At 43.6% G+C, this 24334-nt stretch overlaps 2 protein-coding genes across 2 annotated transcripts; one reads left to right on the forward strand and one right to left on the reverse strand.

Moving 5' to 3' along the window:
• Positions 1-11040: 11040 nt before the first annotated feature.
• On the forward strand, positions 11041-15170 carry ttc22 (tetratricopeptide repeat domain 22). The gene is made up of 8 exons (XM_021604596.2): positions 11041-11372; positions 11999-12383; positions 12465-12520; positions 12632-12747; positions 12896-13014; positions 13434-13595; positions 13797-13949; positions 14431-15170. Exons 1-8 carry the CDS (start codon positions 11191-11193, stop codon positions 14962-14964), a joined length of 1707 nt encoding a protein of 568 aa, XP_021460271.2. The 5' UTR covers positions 11041-11190; the 3' UTR covers positions 14965-15170.
• Positions 15171-15804: 634 nt separating this feature from the next.
• On the reverse strand, positions 15805-24315 carry LOC110524719 (tetratricopeptide repeat protein 4). Its single transcript, XM_021604598.2, has 13 exons — positions 24177-24315; positions 22468-23069; positions 21960-22331; positions 18864-18956; positions 18344-18461; positions 18082-18243; positions 17914-17991; positions 17655-17779; positions 17467-17553; positions 17105-17346; positions 16537-16621; positions 16338-16420; positions 15805-16238 (listed from the first exon to the last, which is right to left on the reverse strand). Exons 2-13 carry the CDS (start codon positions 23044-23046, stop codon positions 16139-16141), a joined length of 2124 nt encoding a protein of 707 aa, XP_021460273.2. The 5' UTR covers positions 23047-23069; positions 24177-24315; the 3' UTR covers positions 15805-16138.
• Between the last annotated feature and the right edge of the window lie 19 nt (positions 24316-24334).

Consider the following 24334-nt stretch of genomic DNA (forward strand, 5'->3'; position numbering starts at 1 on the left):
AATGGTGTCCATTTGACCTGAATGCCAAGCTTTATGTCTGGAGGAAACCTGGTACCATCCCTACGGTGAAGCATTATGGTGGCAGCACCATGCTGTGGGGATGTTTTTCAGCAGCAGGGACTGGGAGACTAGTCAGGATCGAAAACCTGCTCCAGAGTGCTCAGGACCTCAGACTGGGGCAAAGGTTCACCTTCCAACAGGACAACGACCCTATTCGGGGCGGTAGTTATTTAGGCAGGTTACCTTCGCTTACCTCTGCCTCAATCTACATGTAGCAGTGTGATGTTGTTCCCCTAGATTATGCACCAAATTGCACCCAAGGACCAATTCAAATAGGCCAGGTCAAGAGGGGATGTTAATAATAATAATAATTCAGTGTATTTTTTAAATTTAATTACATGTTTTTCTTTGGTATACAAACACATTTTCATATCAATATTGTACATACATGTGATTGTAAAAGTTGTGTATATTTTGGTTTGGCCCATCGCGGGTTATCTGTATTTCCGTACCCCGTTATTGTTCTCTTTTGCCTGACCTTCAGCTAGCAAGGTATTGTCCTTGGCTCCGAAATGGTTTAAAATAAGACCGTCATAATGTTACAGAATGTACTGTTATGGTACCATAAGTTGGTTACAATGTGGATAATATAAAGATTTATGTTAACAAGTTTCACAAAGCTCGCTAACTAGGGTATCTATTGTAACTTGTGAGTACTTGGGACAGTGTTTGAGTGAGTGTCCATGTGCTTGCGCAGGTGCCTGAGAGCTAGGACTGCGCCAAGGGTTAACATAATGTGTGTTGTCTCTTCGTGTGCAGGTATGTCTTTTATTTTGTCCGAATTGTGCTCTGTATCATTTTACTTGTATTGTATTGTATGGTGTGATGTTGTGCATTGAATGTGTGCACGCAACACATGTTATTTCCTTTTGACGTTCTCTTTTGCCTGACCTTTGGCTAGCAAGGTGCCTGAGAGCTAGGACTGCGCCAAGGGTTAACGTAATGTGTGTCTCTTTGTGTGCAGGGCAAATAAAAATAATTCAACTAGCAGACCTTTCGTTGTGGCAGCGTCCGAATTAAAAGTACAAAACGCAGAATGAACCATGCTACATACACACAATACCTCATAGTGACAAAGCAAAAACAGGTTTTTAGACATATAAAAATAAAATCCTGAAATATGTCATTTATATAAGTATTCAAATCAAATCACATTTTATTTGTCACGTGCGCCGAATACAACAGGTGTAGACCTTACCGTGAAATGCTTACTGACAAGCCCTTAACCAACAATGCAGTACCAGAAATAGAGTTAAGAAAATATTTACCAAATAAACTAACATAAAAAATAAAATAAAAAGCATACAAACTGAGTCTGTTAGTAGATTGGACCTTTACATATGGGACCTGAACTGCTGAGGGGAGGACAGCTCATAATAATGGCTGGAACGGATCAAAAGGAATGGCAAAAAACACATGTATTTGCATTTGATACCATTCCACCTATTCAGCTCTAGCCATTGGCACAAGTCCGTCCTCCCAATTAAGGTGCCACCAACCTCCTTTGTAACAGACAAACAGCCAGGTGGCACTAGAGAGACCTTTAGAACTCTAATCTAAAGTCAGCCAGTGCCTCAGAGAGACTGGAGAGTTGAGTGGAGCTTTGGCAGTGCACTGACTGTAAGTAGCACTCTTACAAGATGCTAAGCAGGGTCTGATGGCCCACTTTGAGGTACCGTGATTCAAATAAAATATAGTATCATAAAAGTGATGGAGAGGAAGATGGGTAAATCACTCATGTAATCTGGTAAAATCCAGGTTACCGTTCGGCTTCACCACAGCCAGAGATAGATTTTCAGTTCACAGTCACTGTCTGATTGAAACAGTGCTCAGATTGCCTATAAGGATACAAGATCTGTTGGGGAGCAGATAGATGAAAAATGCATTGATCCCACAAAAAAGGTACCATAACTTGAACCAAAACCAACTACTGAAATTCATAAAAGCGAATTGAGGGATCAAACGGTTTGGCTACACAAACATGAAAGCAGCTTGTGGTACAGCACCAGTGAACCCTTCTGTATCAGGATGACTTTGAAGATAAGGAGATACAATAGAAAAGTTAGAATGAGGTGAATGCACTCTATACAGTGCATTTGGAAAGTATTCAGACCACTTAACTTTGTCCACATTTTGTTACATTACAGCCCTATTCTAAAATGGATTTTTTTAAATCCCTCATCAATCTACACACAATACCCGATAATGACGAAGCGGGTTTCTTGAAAATGTTGCACATTTATTAAACATAAAACACGTAACTATTACATTTACATAAGTATTCAGACTCTTTACTCAGTACTTTGTTAAAGCACCTTTGGCAGCGATTACAGCCGAGTCTTCTTGGATATGATGCTACAAGCTTGGCACACCTGTATTTGGGGAGTTTCTCCCATTCTTCCAAGCAGATCCTCTCAAGCTGTCATATTGGAGGGGGTGCGTCGCTGCACAGCTATTTTCAGGTCTCCAGAGATGTTCGATCAGGTTCAAGTCCAGGCTCTGGCTGGGCCACTCAAGGACATTCAGAGACTTGTCCCGAAGCCACTCCTGCGTTCTCTTGGCTGTGTGCTTATGGTTGTTGTCCTGTTGGAAGGTGAACCTTCGCCCCCAGTCTGAGGTCCTGAGCCCTCTGGAGCAGGTTTTCATCAATGATCTCTCTGTACATTGCTTCGTTCATCTTTCCCTCTATCCTGACTAGTCTCCCAGTCCTTGCCACTGAAAAACATCCCCACAGCATGATAATGCCACCACCATGCTTCACCATAGGGTTGGTGCCAGGTTTCCTCCAGACGTGATGCTTGGCATTCAGGCCAAATAATTAAATCTTGGTTTCATCAGACCAGAGAATCTTGTTTCTCATGGTCTAAGTCCTTTAGGTGCCTTTTGGCAAACTCCAAAGGGGCTGTTATGTGCCTTTTACTGAGGAGTGGCTTCTGTCTGACCACTCTATCATAAAGGCCTGGTTAGTGGAGTGCTGCAGAGATGGTTGTTCTTCTGGAAGGTTATCCCACCTCCACAGAGGAACTCTGGAGCTCTTTCAGAGTGACCATTTGGTTTTTGATCACATTGCTAACCAAGGCCCTTCTCCCCCGATTGCTCAGTTTGGCCGGGCGGACAACTCTAGGAAGAGTCTTGGTGGTTCCCAACTTCTTCCATTTAAGAATGATGAAGGCCAGTGTTCTTTGGGACCTTCAATGCTGCAGAATGTTTTCGCATGGAGCAAACATGCCATTATATCTCCTCATCAGGAGGTGTGTGTGTGTGTGTGTGTCAGGACAGACCTCGTTAAGATGATAAATAACTGGGCTAACTGGGGCTTAGTTTCCCAACACCAAAACTTTAACATTTTCAGTATATTGGACACGCATCATAATCCTCTAATACTGGGAACGTCTCTCCAGTTCTCTGCCATTCTGAGTCTTTAGGAGGCTTCTATGGGGCTGATAAAGTAAAGTGGAATGTTAAAAAGAAAAATGTACTTACCACTCAGAAAATATGACGTGCAATTTTCATATTATGTAACTATGCGCGAGGAAGGGTGAATACCGTGGCAACAGTTGTGCGGAGAAATTTGAAAAAATTCACAATTCAACACCACCCCCGCACAAAATCATGTATACAGTACCAGTCAAAAGTTTGGACACACCTACTCATTCCAGGGTTTTTCTTTATTTTGACGATTTTCTACATTGTGGAATAATAGTGAAGACATCAAAACTACGAAATAACACATATGGAATCATGTAGTAACCAAAGAAGTGTTAAACAAATCAAACTATATTTCAGTATTCTTCGAAGTAGCCGCCCTTTGCCTTGATGACAGCTTTGCACACTCTTGGCATTCTCTCAACCAACTTCATGAGGTAATCACCTGGAATGTATTTCAATTAACAGGTGTGCCTTGTTAAACGTTAATTTGTGGATTTTTTTATTTTTTTGCCAATCAGTTGTGTTGTGACACGGTAGGGATGGTATACAGAAGGTAGCCCTAGCCCTATTTGGTAAAATACCCAAGTTCATATTATGGCAAGAACAGCTCAAATAAGCAAAGAGAAATGATAGTCCATCATTACTTGTTTACTTTAATAAACAACAAATATGTTCAACAGACAACATATCAACTACAGAAGATAACTACTGTACCATACACAAATGAAACCCCATGAAACTCTTACTGGAAACAAACGGTATCGTTTCAGTTGAGTGTACTAGAACTTGGCCTGGAAGTTGATGCTGTTGTTATGCAACCTCTTGCTAGCTTGACAGTCAAGCACCCAACTAAACATTTTACGATTTCGGGTGTGTTTGTAAATTCAATCTGGAGTGCCAGAGTGCGCTCTGGGTGTTTGTAAATCCAGAGCATTGTCAGATTGTCCGTTCATAAATTCAGAGTGTTTGGCTCTCGGAGCGCACACTGGATGCTCTGGCCAAGGAGTAGGGTTGAGCGTAGGAGTAGGGTTGAGCGTTCAACGGCAGTCAAGCACCCAAGCTAACTGGCTAATGTTGGCTATCTACTTCCACAAAAACAAATGAGAGAACAACTCACTCTGACCATTTTACTTGCCCTAGAAGAGCTGGTTAGGCTGTTTTCATGTTATCCAGAGCGTTGGTGACTATAACTGTGCTGCTGGCAACATTTAAATTCCGTATTTTTTTGTCCAACGTTTACTGACACTGGCCACATTCAACGGGTGTTGAGCATTCATAAACTCTGCAGTTATGCTGCGCGAGAGTGCTCTGAAATCAGAGTAGATAGCCATTGAATCGCCAGACTGTCACGGATCCCTCTGGAACTTTCATTGCGTACATCTGGCCCCTATTCCCACGGATTGTATTTCTATATATGTGCCCTTTGTTCACCATGGTGCTCGTTGGTGCGTGTGAGTACCTGTGGTGTGTGTTTTGGGCTGTCCTGCCCTTGCGCAGATGACTTCAGCAGCGACAACTGGCCCGTCCGACAACGATGACCAACTTAGGCAGCTGCACCGGGTCCGGCACTTTCATTGCGTAAACCTGGCCCCTATTCCCACTGATTGTAAACTCAGCAACAAAAGAAACGTCCTCTCAAAGTCAACTGTTTATTTTCAGCAAACTTAACATGTGTTTGTATTTGTATGAACACAAGATTCAAGAACTGAGACATAAACTGAACAAGTTCCACAGACATGTGACTAACAGAAATAGAATAATGTGTCCCTGAACAAAGGGGGGGCTCAAAATCAAAAGTAACAGTCAGTATCTGGTGTGGACACCAGCTGCATTAAGTACTGCAGTGCATCTCCTCCTCATGGACTGCACCAGATTTGCCCGTTCTTGCTATGAGATGTTACCCCACTCTTCCACCAAGGCACCTGCAAGTTCCTGGACATTTCTGGGGGGAATGGCCCTAGCTCTCACCCTCCGATCCAACAGGTCCCACACATGCTCAATGGGATTGAAATCCGGGGACTTCGCTGGCCATGGCAGAACACTGACATTTCTGTCTTGCAGAAAATCACACATGGAACAAGCAGTATGGCATTGTCATGCTGGAGGGTCATGTCAGGATGAGCCTGCAGGAAGGGTACCACATAAGGGAGGAGGATGTCTTCCCTGTAATGCACAGCGTTGAGATTGCCTGTTGTGACAACAAGTTCAGTCCGATGATGCTGTGACACACCGCCCCAGACCATGATGGACCCTCCACCTCCAAATCGATCCCACTCCACAGTACAGGCCTCGGTGTAAGGCTCATTCCTTCGATGATAAACACAAATCCCCTGGTGAGACAAAACCGCGACTTGTCAGTGAAGAGCACTTTTTGCCAGTCCTGTCTGATCCAGCGACGGTGGGTTTGTGCCCATAGGCAACGTTGTTGCCGGTGATGTCTGGTGAGGACCTGCCTTACAACAGGCCCTCGGTCCAGCCTCTCTCAGCCTATTACAGACAGTTTGAGCACTGATGGAGGGATTGTGCGTTTCTGGTGTAACTCGGGCAGTTGTTGTTGCCATCCTGTACCTGTCCCACAGGTGTGATGTACGGATCTACCGATCCTGTGCAGGTGTTGTTACACGTGGTCTGCCACTGCGAGGACGATCAGCTGTCCGTCCTGTCTCCCTGTAACACTGTCTTAAGCGTCTCACAGTACGGACATTGCAATTTATTGCCCTGGCCACATCTGCAGTCCTCATGCCTCCTTGCAGCATGCCTCCTTGCAGCATGCCTAAAGCACGTTCACGCAGATGAGCATGGACCCAGTGCATCTTTCTTTTAGTGTTTTTCAGATTCAGTAGAAAGGCCTCTTTAGTGTCCTAAATGTTCATAACTGTATCACTTAATTGCCTACCATCTGTAAGCTGTTAGTGTCTTAACGACCGTTCCACAGGTGCATGTTCATCAATTGTTTATGGTACATTGAACAAGCAATGGAAACAGTGTTTAAACCCTTTACAATGAAGATCTGTGAAGTTATTTGGATTTTTACGAATTATCTTTGAAAGACAGGGTCCTGAAAAAGGGACGTTTGTTTTTTTGCTGACTTTATTTGTATATATGTGCCGTTTGTTCACCATGGTGCTGTCGATTATTGTTACAATGTCTGTTGGTGCGTGTGTGTACCTGTGCTCTGTGTTTTGGGCTTTCGTGCCCTTATGGATTGTGCAGATGATTACGGGTGTCGTCCCGGGTGTTATTTTTTCGAGGTACTCCTCGCTCTTTTGTTTGGGTGTTTTGTTATGTGTTTGTTTGATCTTCGTCCCGTGCCTTTACATTGCATGCCGTAATTTGGGGCTTGTTACGGATACAGTTATCCTGTGTGTGTGTGTGTATCCTGTTAACTGGTAAAGCCCAAGAGGTTTTGTCAGCGCTACCTCTAGAGGACAGTTTGAATTATGAAGTGGTCAAAGCTACTGTTCTTCGTGCCTATGAGCTTGTGCCTGAGGCATACCGACAGAGATTTAGGTCTCATAGAAAGTCTTCTAGTAAGACTTATGTGGAATTTGCTAGAGACAAGGGAAATCTGTTTGATAAATGGCATGCTGCTAGTAAGGTAACTGATTTCAACTCTCTCCGGGAGTTAATCGTGTTGGAAGAGTTTAAAAATTGCTTACCCGAACGCATTGTAGTTTACCTAAACGAACAGAAAGTATCCTCCCTGGCAGAAGCGTCTGTGTTGGCAGACGAGTTTGTGTTGACGCACAAGAGTGTGTTTTCGGCTCAAACTGAGAGTAGAACCACTGAGTTTCCTACCTTTAGCCCTAGTCGGCCAGCAGTAGTATATCAAGCACGCCAGAAGAATGAGCGTTCCTGTTTCTATTGTCATAAAGTGGGACATATGATTAATGATTGCTTCATGCTTAAACGCAAACAAGGGATGCCTCTTCGTGCCAAGCCACCAACAGGTGTTGGTCTAATTCGTACGGTTGTGAGGTCTGCAACAAAACAGGTGCCTCAGGGTAACTGCAGTTTGAAAGTCTAGTCCCCGACCGCAGTTATGAACCATTCATTTCCGAGGGGTTTGTGTCCCTAACGAATGACGGAGCGTCTCAGCGTCCGGTTAAAATCCTTAGAGATACTGGTGCGGCGCAGTCGTTTATATTGTCTGATGTGTTGCCCTTATCTGACGATACATACTGTGGTTCCAGTGTGTTAGTGCAGGGTATTGAAATGGGTTTTGTCCCCGTGCCATTGCACTTTGTGAAAGTACACTCTGAGTTAATCAGTGGAATATTCAGAGTGGGGGTACGTCCTATGTTGCCAGTGAAAGGTGTGACCTTTATAATGGGTAACGATATTGCCGGAGGAAAGGACCATAACCCCTTAGTTTTTCTCCACCGAATGTACAACCAGAACCAGCGCCTTATGCGTTGGGCGCTGATTGTACAAAATTATAATTTGGAGATCCGCCACAAAAAGGGTTCAGATAATGTGTTGGCAGATGCTTTGTCTCGTGTGTAATGATTTTTGTATGTTTTGGTTGACTTTGTTATTGTTATGAGTATTCATGGTAATACTGTGGTCGCAACCACTAGGGTTGCTCTTTTAAGGGTGGGAGTGTTACGGATACAGTTATCCTGTGTGTGTGTGTGTATCCTGTGTGTTTCTTTTCTCTCCTTCTCCCCTCACAGGTGAAAATCATCACTCCCCAATCAGTCAACAATCAATCATCAATCAGAAGACACACCTCCTCCTGTTTCCTACCCTATCACAGTTCCTTCCCCATGGTTTAAAAACCCCATCATTTGTTTGCTCAAGAGCTCAATCTCTTTGTAAATGCCATGTTGGTAGATCTCTGTTCTTCATAGATTTCAGTAGCTCAATCTCTCTCTGTAAATGCCATGTATGTAGACCTCTGTGTTTGACTCGCTCTCTGTGTATTAATTAACCTCTTCTTTTGTTTGAGCACCTCCAAATCACTTTGTCATCTCCTGTGAGTATTGTTTTGGTTATGGTGTTTGTTGCTGGTGGGAAAAGGGGGAAACCAAGACAAGTCGCCCATGGGCATACACTACCCGTAGCTGAACTTTGTTAAAAACACTAGTTAGAACTGGGCGGACCACCCACTGTATTTTTGGTTAGTTAGCTGTTATTAAAGTAGGCTAGTCTAGCTTAGGGGTGTTTTTGCATATTTATTGTTTCTTTCCTTGGGTCCAGCTCAGCCCCTTTGCCTGCTCCCCCCATTACCGTGTGTTTATAAATAAACCCTGAGTTTGACGGTATTATTTCGGTTGTCGTGGTTATTTCGTTCACACTCACTTTGTCACAATTATAATTTACATGAGTTATGTTACGGGTCTCATTACCATCCCCCCTAGACTGTCGGGCCAAAAGGGATTCGTAACAGGGCTTAATAAAAAAAACTATTACGCATTCCTGCGTCTGTTTCCTAAATCTCTTCATACCAACGTGACAACGACTATACCACTTAGCTAAGAATGCTGTAAATAATCAAGTCAATAAATGTTGGGTAGTTAAGTTAGATAGCAGATAGTTAATAATACTGCCTGGCATGTTCAATGTATTAGTAGCCAACTAACGTTAGGTAACTAGCTAACATGCAGGTACATACTGCTGTAATACTATGCGGTTCGTAAGGATAGCATAGCTAACAAATTGTCAGCCAACATAACGATAACGATATTACATTTTATAAAATGTTCTTAACATTTGTCACAACTAGCAATGAATTTGTATGCACTCTCGTCGGACTTCGGTTGCATATTTTCCGCCATTTTCTTCAAATCTGAAAAGTTATGAAGCCACAGCCGTTTTCTGAAGAATTGCATTATGGGCCCTAAAAGCACGGAAATAGTGTCCACTGCATGTGTACTTCGTATTTAGTATGTCATCCGGGAACTTTTGGCATACTAATTATATCCATACTATGACCAATAAGCATACTATATACTCAATTCACATCACAAATTGTACGGTTGGTATGAGTATTCGAACACAGCTCCTGACTCTGTCTGGTTACATGACAGACTGAGTAAGGAACAGACTCCTTCCCCCATACCTTCTTCCCCTTTTCCCTCCTTCCCCAACATCCTCTCTTTCGACACTCACCTTGGTGTTCTCCCTGACTCTTGTCCCGGGTTGATGACATCACCAAGCACCTACAGACAGCACAATGGTGGTTTCCTCCTGTTAAAATCATTTAGGAGGAAAATAGTACAGAAAAGAAGGAACGAAAATAAATACGGAAGTCAAGAGATAGGAAAAAACACATTGGACTAAAATGTTTTTAAGAGCACTGGGTCTATTACCCCAATATTACCCCAATATCCAAAGGAAGTCAAATATGTCTGATCAAGTACTCCACAAGTATGTTTTTCAGTTTAGAGATTGAAGGATAGACATTACCATGCTGACAGATTAGTAGTCTGGCCCAGGAATCAGACGTCATTCTAGACGGATGTTTGATGTCTAGACTGTTGACGACATCCTTAGCCAACTAAAACACAAGCTGTCAAAATGATCAGACACGTAACAAACTTAGGTGAAACTCTATGCTATAGGCTATTCAAGTTAAGGGTAATTGGTTCACTAAACTCACAGCTCATAAAGCAGGTAAAGCACACACAGCCCAAATATATTTTGAACTATTTTGGGATCATTTGTGAAGATGAGATATTACTTTATCCATTATCCATCACCATAGGAATTGCTTGAGCTTTTTTCAAAAAAATCTGTCAACTTTTATTCACTATAATAAATGAAATGTTCGCTCTCCGTCAACAGTGTGGTGTTAGTACACAACACTTTCAATCTCAGTTTGTCATACAATACAATCAATGGATGTCCACCCTCTGGTGATAAGAGGCCAAACACTTCAAGGGCAAAAAAAAAAAATACTGGTGGTACCATAAATAAATACTCCTAGTTTTCACTGGACAGATCATAATGCAACAAATACTTTTTGAAATATTAGTATGAGTTTTGAAAGAGTGATCACCTTTGTTTACAATTAGAGTTTATTTTAGTTCACTGAGATTGAGGATATCTGCATACTTCATCTAAGCACATGAGCCAAGTCAAAGGGCTCTTTGTCCAACTGCATCACACTCTCTCTCTCAAACTGTTCATGCTGAGCCTAATGGATCACGTTCTGTCATTACCATGGAGACAGCAGGCAAGAGAAAAGCTGATGTAAGCACCTTCTAAAATAGTTTTAAAAGGTTGAGTGAAAGTCAACCTACCTACTGTTGTTGTGACACCCGTCTAAAGCAATAACCCACTCTCCTAGTCTGTAAAAAGCCCAAGCTGACATGTGAGCCATAAAAGAAGATCATAGCCCTACTGATTATCAGTCAGATATTCAAATCATAAAGAGAAACACAAAAAAGGGGGTCATAAATGTTCAATCACATTCAAATGTACTATTCAAATGAGAAGAATAGAGAGGGAGGTAGCCAACTAAGCCAGCTAGGCCAGAATGGGAGTACAATACACCACTGCATGAGGTTACTTACTCCTTCCCCTCCCTAGTCCCTAACCTAACCTGTATTACCAGTCTGCCTCTGGAGGAAGAAGAAAACAGACAGTTGACTCTGACAGTCAGCAGTAGTGTATGTGGACATTTGAGTCTCAGGTAGTAATTGTAAAAGATAATGAATTACCTGGATAAACGTGATTAATAAACAGGAGAAAGCCATGAAGGAAGGCAACACAGAGGAGGACATTGAGTCCCTCATTGATGGCATGGCGTACATCCCAGGTCACTTCCACCTGGACCTCAACCTGAACCATGAGCCCAGCGGGCCGGGGGAGCTGCGGAGGAGGGACACCCAGCTGAAAGTGGACTCTCTGGGGGCTGAGCTGGAGGCAGAAGTTGGGTATTGTAACATATTATCTTATGGTTATAAGGATGGAGTTTTGGATGTCTGATATTGTTAATTGAACAACATGGGTGTACATACAGGTAACTGTTAAAATAAAGGCAACACCAAAGTGTTACATGTCTTAATAGGACAAGCGTCTGGAACTGTATTGAAGGGATGCGACACCATTCTTCTATAAGAAATTCCAGAATTTGGTGTTTTGTTGATGGTGGTGGAAAACGCTGTCTCAGGCTCCGCTCCAGAATCTCCCATAAGTTTTCAATTGGATTGAGATCTGGTGACAGATGGCCATGGCATGTGGTTACATCGTTTTCATACTCATTAAACTATTAATTGACCATTGTGCCCTGCAGATTTGTATTCATGACCCTAAGCATTATGGAATGTCAATCGTTTATTTAACTCAGGAACCACACCTGTGTGGAAGCACCTGCTTTCAATATACGTTGTATCCCTAATTTAACTCAAGCGTTTGCATTATTTTGGCAGTTACATTGTTGATCACTAGCTAGGTACCTCAAAGAGTGCTGGAGTAAAGCATGGAACTGGAATCCTAATTTCCCTTTAGCTGGTACAATTAATAATATATGGACTGGACTATTGTTTTCAAAACATTACAGGTACCTCCAGTATGGTGTCCGTAACCTCCTGGGTCTCCTGGCTTTCCATCTGGACCAGCTGGAGCAGGCCGAGGAGACCTTCATGAGCATCTGTAAAGAAGACCCGGGGAACCTGAACGCTTGGGCCAACCTTGGCTACGTGTACGACCGCCTCCAAAGGGAGCTGGACGCAGGGGAGTGTGTGGAGAAGTTGTCCCAGCTCATGGGTCTGGAGGCTGGGCAGGCAGGTCAGGCGGAGTCCAGGCTTTCTGCAGCCCGGTGCCTGGCAGAGCAGGCCTATGCTCATCCTTATGATATAGAGCTTGACAGAGAGGAAGACCGGAGGGAAAGACTGACCGCTTCTCTGACCCTGTACAACAGAGCTCTGGACTATGGGGGAGAGCTGGTGAGATCTCATGTTAGATTACTTAAGAAGAAAATAATTTCACATCTACAGTAATATATTGATGTTGCTTATTTTTTTTAGATACCAACAGAAGAAAAGAGAAGCTGGTATTTCAAAATGGCAACAATCTATATTAGGTAAATTGTGTCTTGAATGTTTCAAATCTTTTCATAGAAAATAAATTAGAAAATAATATCACCAAGCTCATGTGTAAGAACAATGTAAAGCAAATGGATCTATTTTTGTAGACTAGATGATATTGTAAAGAACAAGGAGGACTCGGACTACTCCAGACTGTTTCACTACAACAAGGGACTGAAGCTGCTCACAGAGACCCTGAGGTCAGAGAAAACACATCACCAAGGTATACAAGGAAGAAAGATAGGGGGAAGAATTAATCAATTATTGCTCTCTCTCCATCTGAACCCACAAGATGAGTGCTGTGTCTTACTGTCCTAAATGTATTGATTAATCATTCAGTATGTTTCTCCCTAACCCCCTCACCCACACAGCACTATCCTGGTGCTACATAGGCATCATGTTAGAGAGGAAAGAAGAATTCTCCACTGTGCCCATGTCTGTACATGACTGTGGCTACTCTGATTCTGACCCCCTGTCCTGCTTCGGAACTGTACGTACCTCACTCACAGAAAAGTGGGACTATAAACTAGAATAAGCCGTAAAGCCAAAGCAAAGCCCTAGGGACTTGACTCTTGCTTTTTAATGCTTCTAATGACTGCTTAGTGGCATCATAATCCTCACAGCTGCCAGAGGCATTCAGATGACGTTGTTTCATGAACATTTGCATAATGATTAGCGGATGTCTGCTTCCTCATCACCTACTGTATAAAGGGCTATAAACTTGGCGCCAGCTCAAGAAGTCTACTACCGTGTCTGCCCTCAGTTATTCTGTGGGGTTGAAAACTTCTCATAAGCCCTTATGCAGGGTTATAGGTTGTTATGCACCTGCCAGGTTTTAAAAAGAGAGCATAGCCCTGTCATTCTTCAGGTTATTGTAAAACCAAATGTAATATTGATTGTCCCCTGCAGGCCATAAAACTAGCTGCAGACGATGTGTTAATCCTGAACCAGCTGGCCAAGGTGTTCTATTTGCTGGGAAAACATGAGATGTCCACAGGGATCTGTAACATGGCCCTCAATGTGCTGCCTGACCCTGAACTCAACTGGCAGGCCTACTGCACCCGTGCCAAGGTACACTACAGTAACCCTAACATGTCTAAACACAATGTTCAAATCAGTTTAACACTTGTAATATGAAATGTCACTTCAATAATGTTAATACTTAACCAAATAGTAAATCTAAACTCTACATGACACTCGCAGGGATGGACTTACATGACAATCACAGAATACACACAACATTTACATAAACAGACATGCTTTTATTCTCAGATCAATGTGATGGCATATGTGAGGGATCTTGAGAGGGCTAAACAGGGACAGGGTGGGCTCCCCGACAGACATAGCCTGACTGAGGCCAAGGCAGACCTGGAGAAGGTGCTGAGTGTTCGCCCCTGTCTACGCACACACCTGGAGATGGGACAGGTGAGTGGGGATGTGTGCTGCTTTCTGCTGTTTGACAAGACACTGCAAGCACTTTGACAGCAGTCACATCGGGCACGTAGAAATAAGCCGTGTGAGTGAAAGATCAACAGTAACTTGTCAAGAAAAACAGAATATCTAGTGAGACGTGTCATTTTCTTGCTGTGATAGTAACACCTGCAAAAATGTTTGCCTACGGGTGTATCACCACACAGTATCTTACCAGGTGTATTACTACACAGTATAATACATCTGTGTGTCTTACCAGGTGTATTACTACACAGTATAATACATCTGTGTGTCTCTTACCAGGTGTATTACTACACAGTATAATACATATGTGTGTCTCTTACCAGGTGTATTACTACACAGTATAATACATCTGTGTGTCTTACCAGGTGTATTACTACACAGTATAATACATCTGTGTGTCTTACCAGGTGCATTACTACACAGTATAATACATCTGTGTGTCTCTTATCAGGTGTATTACTACATGGGTGTGGATGCCCTTCAGGAGAGCCTGCTTGTGGATGAGGGGGCATTAAACAGAGCCCTGGTGTCCCTCTCTCAAGCCCTGCAGTGTGACCCGGGGGACAGCCTCCCAGATCTCCACCTCCTCCGGGGGCGCTGTCTGCTGCTGAAGGGCGAGGAACAGAACGCAGCCGACTGCTTCAAGAGGGCCCTGGATCTGGAGCGGCCTGGCAGCAGGGACACCATGGCTCTACGCTGCCTCCTGGAGGCCCTGCTGGGACTATTCACTCAGAGTGGCTCCGACCCCGGCCCTGCCCTCACCCAGCTGGAGGTGTGGGTACGGAGAGCCCAGGAGAGGTACCCAGAGGACGTGGTGCAGGCTGAGCTGAGAAGCCTGTGCAGGGCACACACCGGGGAGGTGACCGAGCTCTCCAGGGCTCTGATCAGCAGGGGCAGGCTAGAGCTGGTTGGGAGGCTTCTGAAGACTGTGCAACCCAACCAGCCAGCCAGGAAGAGACCACTGGCCAAGTCTATGTCCATGTGAGCGGTGTCTAATGTTAGAGAACTAGCCAAGATCAAGCACTGATTGAACAGCCGGGTTCCTTTTCTTTAGTGTTCCCAATATGACAGGAAGTGTTATTTTACTGTTTCTTCATTCCAATAAGGAGTTTGCCTTGTGCCAAAATACTTTGTACTAATCATGCAATGTTCTAAAGTGAAATGGTAAAATACATCTGTGCTTTTTTGGAATCCCTGTTTCTGCCTATTTTGTCTTGCTTGAATCAACTCAAACTGAATGTGCATCAGTCATCCAAGGAGTTTATATAAGACAAATAAACTGCTGATCTGAGACATTCAGGAAGCAATGAGGACACACCTAACATTATAATGATGAACCATACCTTCCCAATAATGGTGATAATTCTAAAGTTAGGTTTCCCAACCTCTGTGCACATTTCATTTTTTGCCCTCGCACTACACAGCGGATACAAATGTAAGTTTGATGATTAGTTGAATACGCTGAGTAGTGCTTGTGCAAAAAAACAACAAAAAAAAACGTGCACCCTTTGGGGTCCCGAGGACCGAGTTTGGGAAACACTGTTCTAAAGCTTATTGGTTTAACCTGTCCCAGGTATTTTCTACAGACCCGAAAATGAAGAGTATTTTCATAAAGCCAGCCAGCTTACTGCGTAATGCTGCTTGGTACTGCGGTGCACTGTAACACACAAGCAGCTGGAAAATGTTCTTACATGACAAGAAAAGCTGGTTTAGTCAGATTGAGTCTTGTCAACTACATGTGTAACATATGGGTTGGCTTGGCTTTCACAATCATAGTATGTTATGTTGTTGACAGTGAAAAGGAAATGACACAAACAAATTCCAATACTTTGTTTTAAGGCCTTTTAGTAAGTGACATGGTGACTTAATTATAACAGATTTTATGACGGGTTCCCGGATTGACACTGATATAGAATTTGATCTATACATACAGTAATGAACACTGCAATCTTGCCAATCACATAGTATGTTGGAGATATCTGGAACAATGTAAAGGCTCCCAAACATAACAATCTCTGCTCTTAAATAGCAAAATCTACACTTTTACATGTACTTTGGGCAGGGAGTGGAGAGGAGTGCAGTCCTTTCCGATTGGTGGGAAAGAGTTCATACCAGTAGTCTGAGATTGACAGGTCTAGGCTGATTAATGAGGAGTGTCATTACAGTCGAATGGTTTTCCTTTCTGATAAGAACTTCTCGCAAAACGGCGACCCATTTACCAGAATGACAAAGCTGGGAGTTCCTGCTTTTACAAAACACCTGTCAAAGAAAGCAGGAATGATCAGCCATGAGAAAGCATTTAGCAAGTCACAGTACACAAGTGAGTTCAAACAAGTGAGAAAAAAATACATTCCGTACCTTTTATGCTGAAGGATTTTAATGAGAGGCGTCTCTGGATTGACTTGATATAAGGACTCTTTTTCGTGGTCTTCAAAGAACAGCTAAGGAGTCAGAATGGCAAAATAGTCAGAACCAACTAAGGAAAACAATTTCAGAGAGAGGATATAACCCCAAAACTGTTCAATGAAACCAATAAAGCAAAGTAAAAACTACTGACCTGGAGGTTTTGGGGAGAGTACTTCCGGTTAGTGTCCCAAGGTGGGAGTTCCTCTCCAAACATGAGAGTCAGGTGATCAAGAAAGCTAAAAAAGCCAATGTTTTGTTTAAGCAATAAGGCACGAGGGGGTGTGGTATATGCCCAATATACCACAGCTAAGGGCTGTTCTTAGGCAAGATTCATCACAGAGTGCCTGGACACAGTTCTTAGTCGTGGTATTTTGGCCATACACCAAAAACACCCGAGGAGCCTTATTGCTATTATAAAAGGGGTTACCAATGTAATTAGAGCAGTAAAAATGTATGTTTTAACATTCCCGTGGTATACGGTCTGATATACCACGGCTGTCAGCCAATCAGCATTCAGGGCTCGAACCACCCAGTTTATAAAATCTGTATTATTTTGAGTGTTATTGGTCATCAGCAATGTAATGATGGTTCTACTTTAGACATCTTGTAGAGTATTGGATTGGATGATTTCTCAGATCTACAAACCAAACTGTCATTTTATGTAGAACCTTCCAACCCCACATTCTGTTGAGAGAGAGAGAGAGGAGAGATAATCATACCTGGAGGATTCGCTGAAGGCTGAGATGAAGTCTGTTTGTTGGTGTTCGGGGTAGAGGAAGAGGACTGGCCAATGCATGACACCCTGTTCATCCAGGAACACCTTGGCCCCTGTGGCCTCCACAGAACACAGACCGTCCAGGTCCAAGCCTGTCATGGCTCTAGAGGGGCCTCTATTATCATCGTCACTGTCAGAGCTGCGCTTAGGACGCTGCTTAGGCTTCAGTAACTTGATGCCACGCCCCTGTAAAGCATGTGTGTCATAAAAACTATGTATTGCCATGCAGCAGTTCCTTTGTCAACCCTCCTTATGAAGGAATCATGTGGTCGGATGCGCGTCTTGTGTGACTATGATCTTGTTCACCTTTATAGCAGCCAGCAGAGCCTCTCTCTCACTGAGCTCCTTCTTTTCTTTAACCTTTGCCTTCCTGGCATCTCTTTCTGCTGCTCTCTAAACCACAAATACAACCATTTCAGCATAGGATCATCTAAAATATGGACTGGACTACACAACAGAAAGGAGTCAAGGCCATATTAAGGCCTGTAATATACCTTGTGTTTATCTGCTGTAGCTCTCAGCTCCAGTAGCTTCTTGTCTGTGGGCTGCAGCTTGAGCCCCTCCTCACACCACAGCAGGGCATCTGTATATTTTTTCAGCTCCATACAACACGAGGCACCTGCACACAGTCATACAGCAGGAGAATGAGAGAGAAGAGTCATGCATACAGCATTTGTCTCATAGCAAATGTTCAGTGTCTAGATGTGTCTTCCAGTAGAATAGTCAAATGTGATGTTTATTCTATGGACAAACCTCTAATTAATGCTTTGAGGTGGTCTGGTTTAAACTTCTTTGCAGCGACAGAATCATTCAGTGCAGAGCGCATGTTACCTGCAAGGCAAGAAGAGAGAGTGGCTGCAACAAACATCCCAGACCAATATGAGATCTACAGATGGGTAGGTTCTAAGAACAGGTCTGTACCCAGGTGGAAGTGTGCTGCCGCTCGGTTAGTGAGCAGGATGGCATTGACATTAGAGTCACTGCAGTTCTTCTTCAGTCCAGCTGTGTAGGACACTATAGCTTTCTTGTAGTTCTTCTCTTTGAAGTAGTCGTTCCCCTCATCTTTCAGGCTCTCTGCTTGCTCTGAGTAGAAATAAGGAAATAACCATTGACTCTGGGTTTGGTTGGGACAGCCAATTCATTCCTCAGGAGTGGAAAAAAAGTACAGCAATGGCTACCATACCCTCTAGTGGTCTGTCATCGTCGTGGATGATGGACTGAATAGCAGCCAGCTCCGGGTGTTTCATGGGGTCAATCTCATCAGGCGCCGTCTTCATGAACATAGGCACCTTATCGAACTCCTGCAGGGCAGTGCAATGAATGAGAGCGGTAGTAAAGCCTGTGGCCTCTGGAAACCATGGGGACAGTTCTGGGCATAGCTGTGTGCACGACTCTTCGCCAGTAACTACCATAACTTCCTAGCTAGCCAATCAATGAGACTGGCAGTATGACAAAATGTAAAGAAAACTGTTTTATATCAAAATGATTTAGCCATTTAAACAAATCTAACAGTATTCTAGCTAGCTAGCTAATATTTTGTCGTTAGCGCCCATCCACAGATGGCTAGATATGATTGGTTAGCTAGCCAACGTTAGCTAGCCAACGTTAGCTAGCCATCACTCCAATGAGAGTAAGGACTGAAAACTGTCAGTGCTATATAAGTCGTGTTTGTAGAGATGTAGCTAGTTACATGTCTTTACTACCTCTTCCCAGTTCTTCTCGGAAAAGGCGTTGCTATATTTCTCTTTCTTGAATTTCTCCATAAAGTCGTCCATGCCATCGTCGCTATCATCGCCCTGTTGTGATAGTGAAGCCATATTAACTTCAAATAATGTGGATGTATTTGAAGATTAAACTAGTTGCTGAATTACGGTTTCTTAGTATTAACTACTGAAGCGACACGTACGAAAATAAATAATGTCTACATAAAGTATGTAGAACAAAATCATACAAGTTGTTTACACGTGAACGTTGCGGTGCAATATCAAAACGCTTCCGTAGGGGGAACAGTTAGAGCTTTGATTCAAGAAGTTCCGCTGCAATGTGTGTCTATGACTCGTCTTTCTGCATCTGACCGAGTCCGGATGAAAAAATATTTTTAATGACAAACATCACAAATGACCAATGAACCAACGTAATTTGAGAATAATTATTGATCCTCTTCCACCGGCCCAATATTGGACTAAAGGAGCCTAATACTTCTTAGTCCAAGGATTTAAAATGTTCTATTTAAAGGGTGAATTGGCTCTGGAAGCCTAAACAGCCAAATACTCCATCTAAAATGTGAATCGATTCTCAATTGCGGTACGGTTCTAGAAACCTAAATCCCTCTACTTTCATATCGCATCAAAAATAATTTAACAAATGCAAAATACACACTTACTGTCTTAACCGGTTAACAGTTGCAGATGACAGTATTTTTAAGTGACAACACGTTTGTGGCGTCCATCTTCCATTTACACACAGGTGTTCGGAGACTCAAGATAGCTAATTAGCACAGGTAGTCCACTCTGTCTTCCATCTGTTTTCTGCAACATGGAAATATGACCATGCGGGAACCCTAACCCTATAAAAAGGTGTGCATCAATTGAACCTTTATTAATGTATTTATTTTTTCCTTGCTGATATGAAAGCGAAGGTCCGTATGCTTCCAAAACCGTACCGCATGCGATCCGTGTTTAATGTTCAGACCGAGCGTCGCGGCTCATAACAAAACTTCCTCGTACAGAAGACGCCTTCGTCCAATTGACTTACAGTTGAAGTCGGAAGTTTACATAGGTTGGAGTTATTAAATCTAGTTTTTCAACCACTCAACAAATGTCTTGTTAACAAATTATAGTTTTGGCAAGTCGGTTAGGACATCTACTTTGTGCATGACAAGTAATTTTTCCAACAATTTTTTACTGACAGATTATTTCACTGTATCACAATTCCAGTGGGTGAGAAGTTTACATACAAGTTGACTGTGCCTTTCAACAGCTTGGAAAATTCCAGAAAATTATGTCATGGCTTTAGAAGCTTCTGATAGGCTAATTGACATAATTTGAGTCAATTGGAAGTGTACCTGTGGATGTAGTTCAAGGTCTACCTTCACTCAGTGCCTCTGCTTGACATCATGGGGAAATCAGCCAAGACCTTAGAAAAAAAATTGTAGACCTCCAAAAGTCTGGTTCATCCTTGGGAACAATTTCCAAACGCCTGAAGGTATCACGTTCATCTGTGCAAGTATAAACACTATGGGACCACACAGCCGGCATACCTCTCAGGAAGGAGATGCGTTCTGTCTCCTAGAGATGAACGTATTTTGATGTGAAAAAAACAAACACCATCCCAACGTGAAGCACAGGGGTGGCAGCATCATGTTGTGGGGGTGCTTTGCTGCAGGAGGGACTGGTGCACTTCACAAAATAGATATCCACATAATTTTCCTACCTCATGATGCTATATTGAAGCAACATCTCAAGACATCAGTCAGGAAGTTAACGCTTGGTCGCAAATGGGTCTTCCAAATGGACAATGACCCCAAGCATACTTCCAAAGTTGTGGCAAAATGGCTTAAGGACAACAAAGTCAAGGTTTTGGAGTGGCCATCGCAAAGCCCTGACCTAAATCCTATAGAAAATTTGTGGTCAGAACTGAAAAAGCATGTGCGAGCAAGAAGGCCTACAAACCTGACTTAGTTACACCAGCTCTGTCAGGAGGAATGGGCCAAAAATTCAACCAACTTATTGTGGGAAGCTTGTGGAAGGCCACCCAAAACATTTGCAAGTTAAACAATTTAAAAAGGCAATGATACCAAATACTAATTGACTGAACTTCTGACCCACTGGGAATGTGATGAAAGAAAAAAGTTGAAATATATCACTCTACTATTATTCTGACATTTCACATTCTTAAAATAAAGTGGTGATCCTAACTGTTCTAAGACAGGGAATTTTCACTAGGATTAAATGTCAGGAATGGTGAAAAACTGAGTTTAAATGTATTTGGCTAAGGTATATGTAAACTTCCAATAACTGTATGTGTAATGTAATGGAACTGAGAGTCATGATCAAGGGCTACTTCCACCCTACCCCACACATACATGTCCATAACAGTGTAAAAATAGCTTTCAGTCCAGCTCAGTTTGCATCAGACTTAGATTGGTCTTAGTAGGTATAGGGCTGTTGAGCAGCAGCCTCTTTACCATGTATCATCCCACCCAACCACAAGCATGCCATTTCAGAGGAGCAATAGAGTTCCACAGAGTTCAATAGTTTAGTCCAGTTCCAGGTCAAGATCAGTCCAACTCAGACTGTCTCCACTCGTTTGAGTAGGTCTACCAGTCCATCCCTACTGAGGAACATAGTCTCACCAGTCTGCTGACAGATCACCTCAAACCTGGGTATCTCCTCTGTAGCCTTCTGCCCCAATGCCACCACGTAGGGATATCCAAGCTGACTGGCATCCTTCAGCCTCTTACCAATGGTCATCTGTGTACGGTCATCCAGAACCACCTCACCTCTTAGGCTGGGCAGAGCCTCCCCCAGAGAAAGAGCCACCTCCTCAGCTAAACCAGCCACCTCATCCACCTTACTGCCCCTTTTAGGGGGCAGAACACAGACCTGGTAAGGGGCAAGTAGCCCAGGCCAGCGGATAGCCTCCTCTGTGGACATCACCTCTATGGCGGCAGCAAGGATCCGGGTCACCCCCAGCCCGAAGCAGCCCATTTCAGTGACAGCAGGCTTGTTCTGGGTGTTATTGAAGGTGGCATTGAATATGTGGGAGTATTTGGTGCCAAGGTAGAATGTATGACCCACCTCTATGCCCTTGGACTCCACCAGTGTGCCTGCCTGGCACTGTGGGCAGTCAGTCCGGCCTGGTTCCATGGTCTCCACATTAGCAGAGAAGGAGCAGCTCCCACAGACAAGTAGTCTGTCCTCTCCGATGTCTGCTGGGAGCTGGAACTCGTGGGAGAGTTTACCTCCGATTTTCCCTGTGTCTGCCTGGACCTGAACAATGCGTAGGCCCAGCCGGGAGAAGAGACGGTTGTAAGCCTGACATACAGACTCATACGTGTGGTAGGCAGCCGCTTCATTCACATCAAATGTGTACATGTCCTTCATGTAGAACTCCCGCCCCCGTAGCAGCCCGAACCGAGGCTTTGGCTCGTCACGGAACTTGCGGGTCATCTGCATAGACAAATGAAACATACATCAGTTTAATACCATTATAATATAAACCCAAGTGTACGATAAGAAGAAAGAAGCCCCACTCTGAATAAACTAATGAATAAGGTTTAATCTGGTGCAATACTGTAGCCTTTACCTGGTAAAGCATTAGAGGCAGCTGTCTGTAAGACAGGGTTCCCTGGGAGGCCAGCAGCTCTGTCACTGCCTCCTCATGGGTGGGGCCCAGGCAGTACTCAGCTCCGTGGCGGTCCCTCAGGCGGAACAGCTCTTTTCCCATCAGGTCCCAGCGCTCGCTGCGTCTCCACAGCTCAGCAGAGCACAGGCTGGGCATGTCCAGCTTCTGCCCACCAATCCTCTGCATCTCCTGGTCGATCAGCCTCACCAGCTTCTCCATGGAGCGCACTGTGGCTGGGAGGTAGTAGTAGCAGCCAGGGTTGGAAGGGTGGATGAGACCTGCCTGCTGCATCAGTCTCTGGCTCTTGCAGGTCATCTCCCCCTGAGCACGACTCTCCTGCCCCACATCACGCAGGTTGGAGGGCTGGAAGAGGCGGGACACTAGGGGAAGGTGTGTGCTAGGTCGGGAGATGGAGCCAATGGGGGTTGGCTTTGGGGAATGTCCAGCAGCACAGCTTGAATGGCTCTTACAAGGAGTGGTGAAGGCTCTTGGCAGGTGGGGTAAGATTCTCTGCTGAAGGTGATGCATTAGGACTTCCATTGTAGTAGACTGGTGTCAATATCCTAGAAATATGAGAAAAATCAAGGACTTGTTTTATATATACTGAACAAAAATATAAAACGCAACTTGTAAAGTGTTGGTTCCATGTTTCATGAGCTGAAATAAAAGATCCCAGAAATGTTCCATATGCACAGAAAGCTTATTTCTCCAATATTGTGCACAAATTTGTTTACATCCCTGTTAGTGAGAATTTCTCTTTTGCCAAGATAATCCATCCACCTGACAGGTGTGGCATATCAAGAACCTGATTAAACAGCATTATCATTACACCGCACCTTGTACTGGAGACAATAAAAGGCCACAAATGTGTAGTTTTGTTACACAACAGAATGCCACAGATGTGTCAAGTTGAGGGAGCATGCAATTGTCATGCTAACTGCAGGAATGTCCACCAAAGCTGTTTCCAGATAATCTAATGTTAATTTCTCTACCATAGACACCTCCAACATCATAGAGAATTTGGCAGTACGACCAACCAGTCACACAACCGCAGGCCACATGCAACCACGCCAGTCCAGGAAGTCCACATCTAGCTTCGTCACATGCGGGACCAGCTACCCGAACAGCTGATGAAACTGATGAGTATTCATGTCTGTAATAAAGCCCCTTTTGTGGGGAAAAAAATAATTGTTTGGCTGGGACTGGCTCCCCAGTGGGTGAGCCCAGGCCCACTCATGGCTGCTCCCCTGTCCAGTCATGTGAAATCCATGGATTAGGGTCTAATTAATTCTTGTCAATTGACTGATTTCCATATATGAACTGTAACTCAATAAAATCTTGCGGTTATATTTTTGTATGGTATAAAAATAGATTGAGGATATAACCCCAAGGTCAGCAAGAAAGGTTTTAAAGCGAGCTAGGTAAACAAACATTGACACTTTTATTTTGTTTGGCAATGCAATAAACCACAAAACGATTACATTATCCAAATGTCAACTATTTGTAACCATTGAAAGTACCAGGTTGCTAGCTAGATGCATTCAACCTTTCAGATGTGGCTAGCCAGGCAAGTATAACTAGCTAGGCAGATGTTAGCCTAGTTAGCAAACAAGTTAGGTAGCTAGTTTGCTCTGAAATGCAATTCGGAAGCAAGCACGAGAGCAACTCACCTTGTGTATGAAACCGAACGAGAGTAACGATGAGCTGGTACTTGATTCATGCGAAGTTTATTAGCTAAAGAACGTTAGCTAAGCTAGCTAGCCGTGCGTACTCTTCTTCGACAGGGATGTCGTCCCCCATGGAGAACTATAACCTGTGTACTGCCACC

The sequence above is a fragment of the Oncorhynchus mykiss genome, chromosome 5 (genome assembly GCF_013265735.2).
Source record: "Oncorhynchus mykiss isolate Arlee chromosome 5, USDA_OmykA_1.1, whole genome shotgun sequence".
Taxonomy (NCBI): domain Eukaryota; kingdom Metazoa; phylum Chordata; class Actinopteri; order Salmoniformes; family Salmonidae; genus Oncorhynchus; species Oncorhynchus mykiss.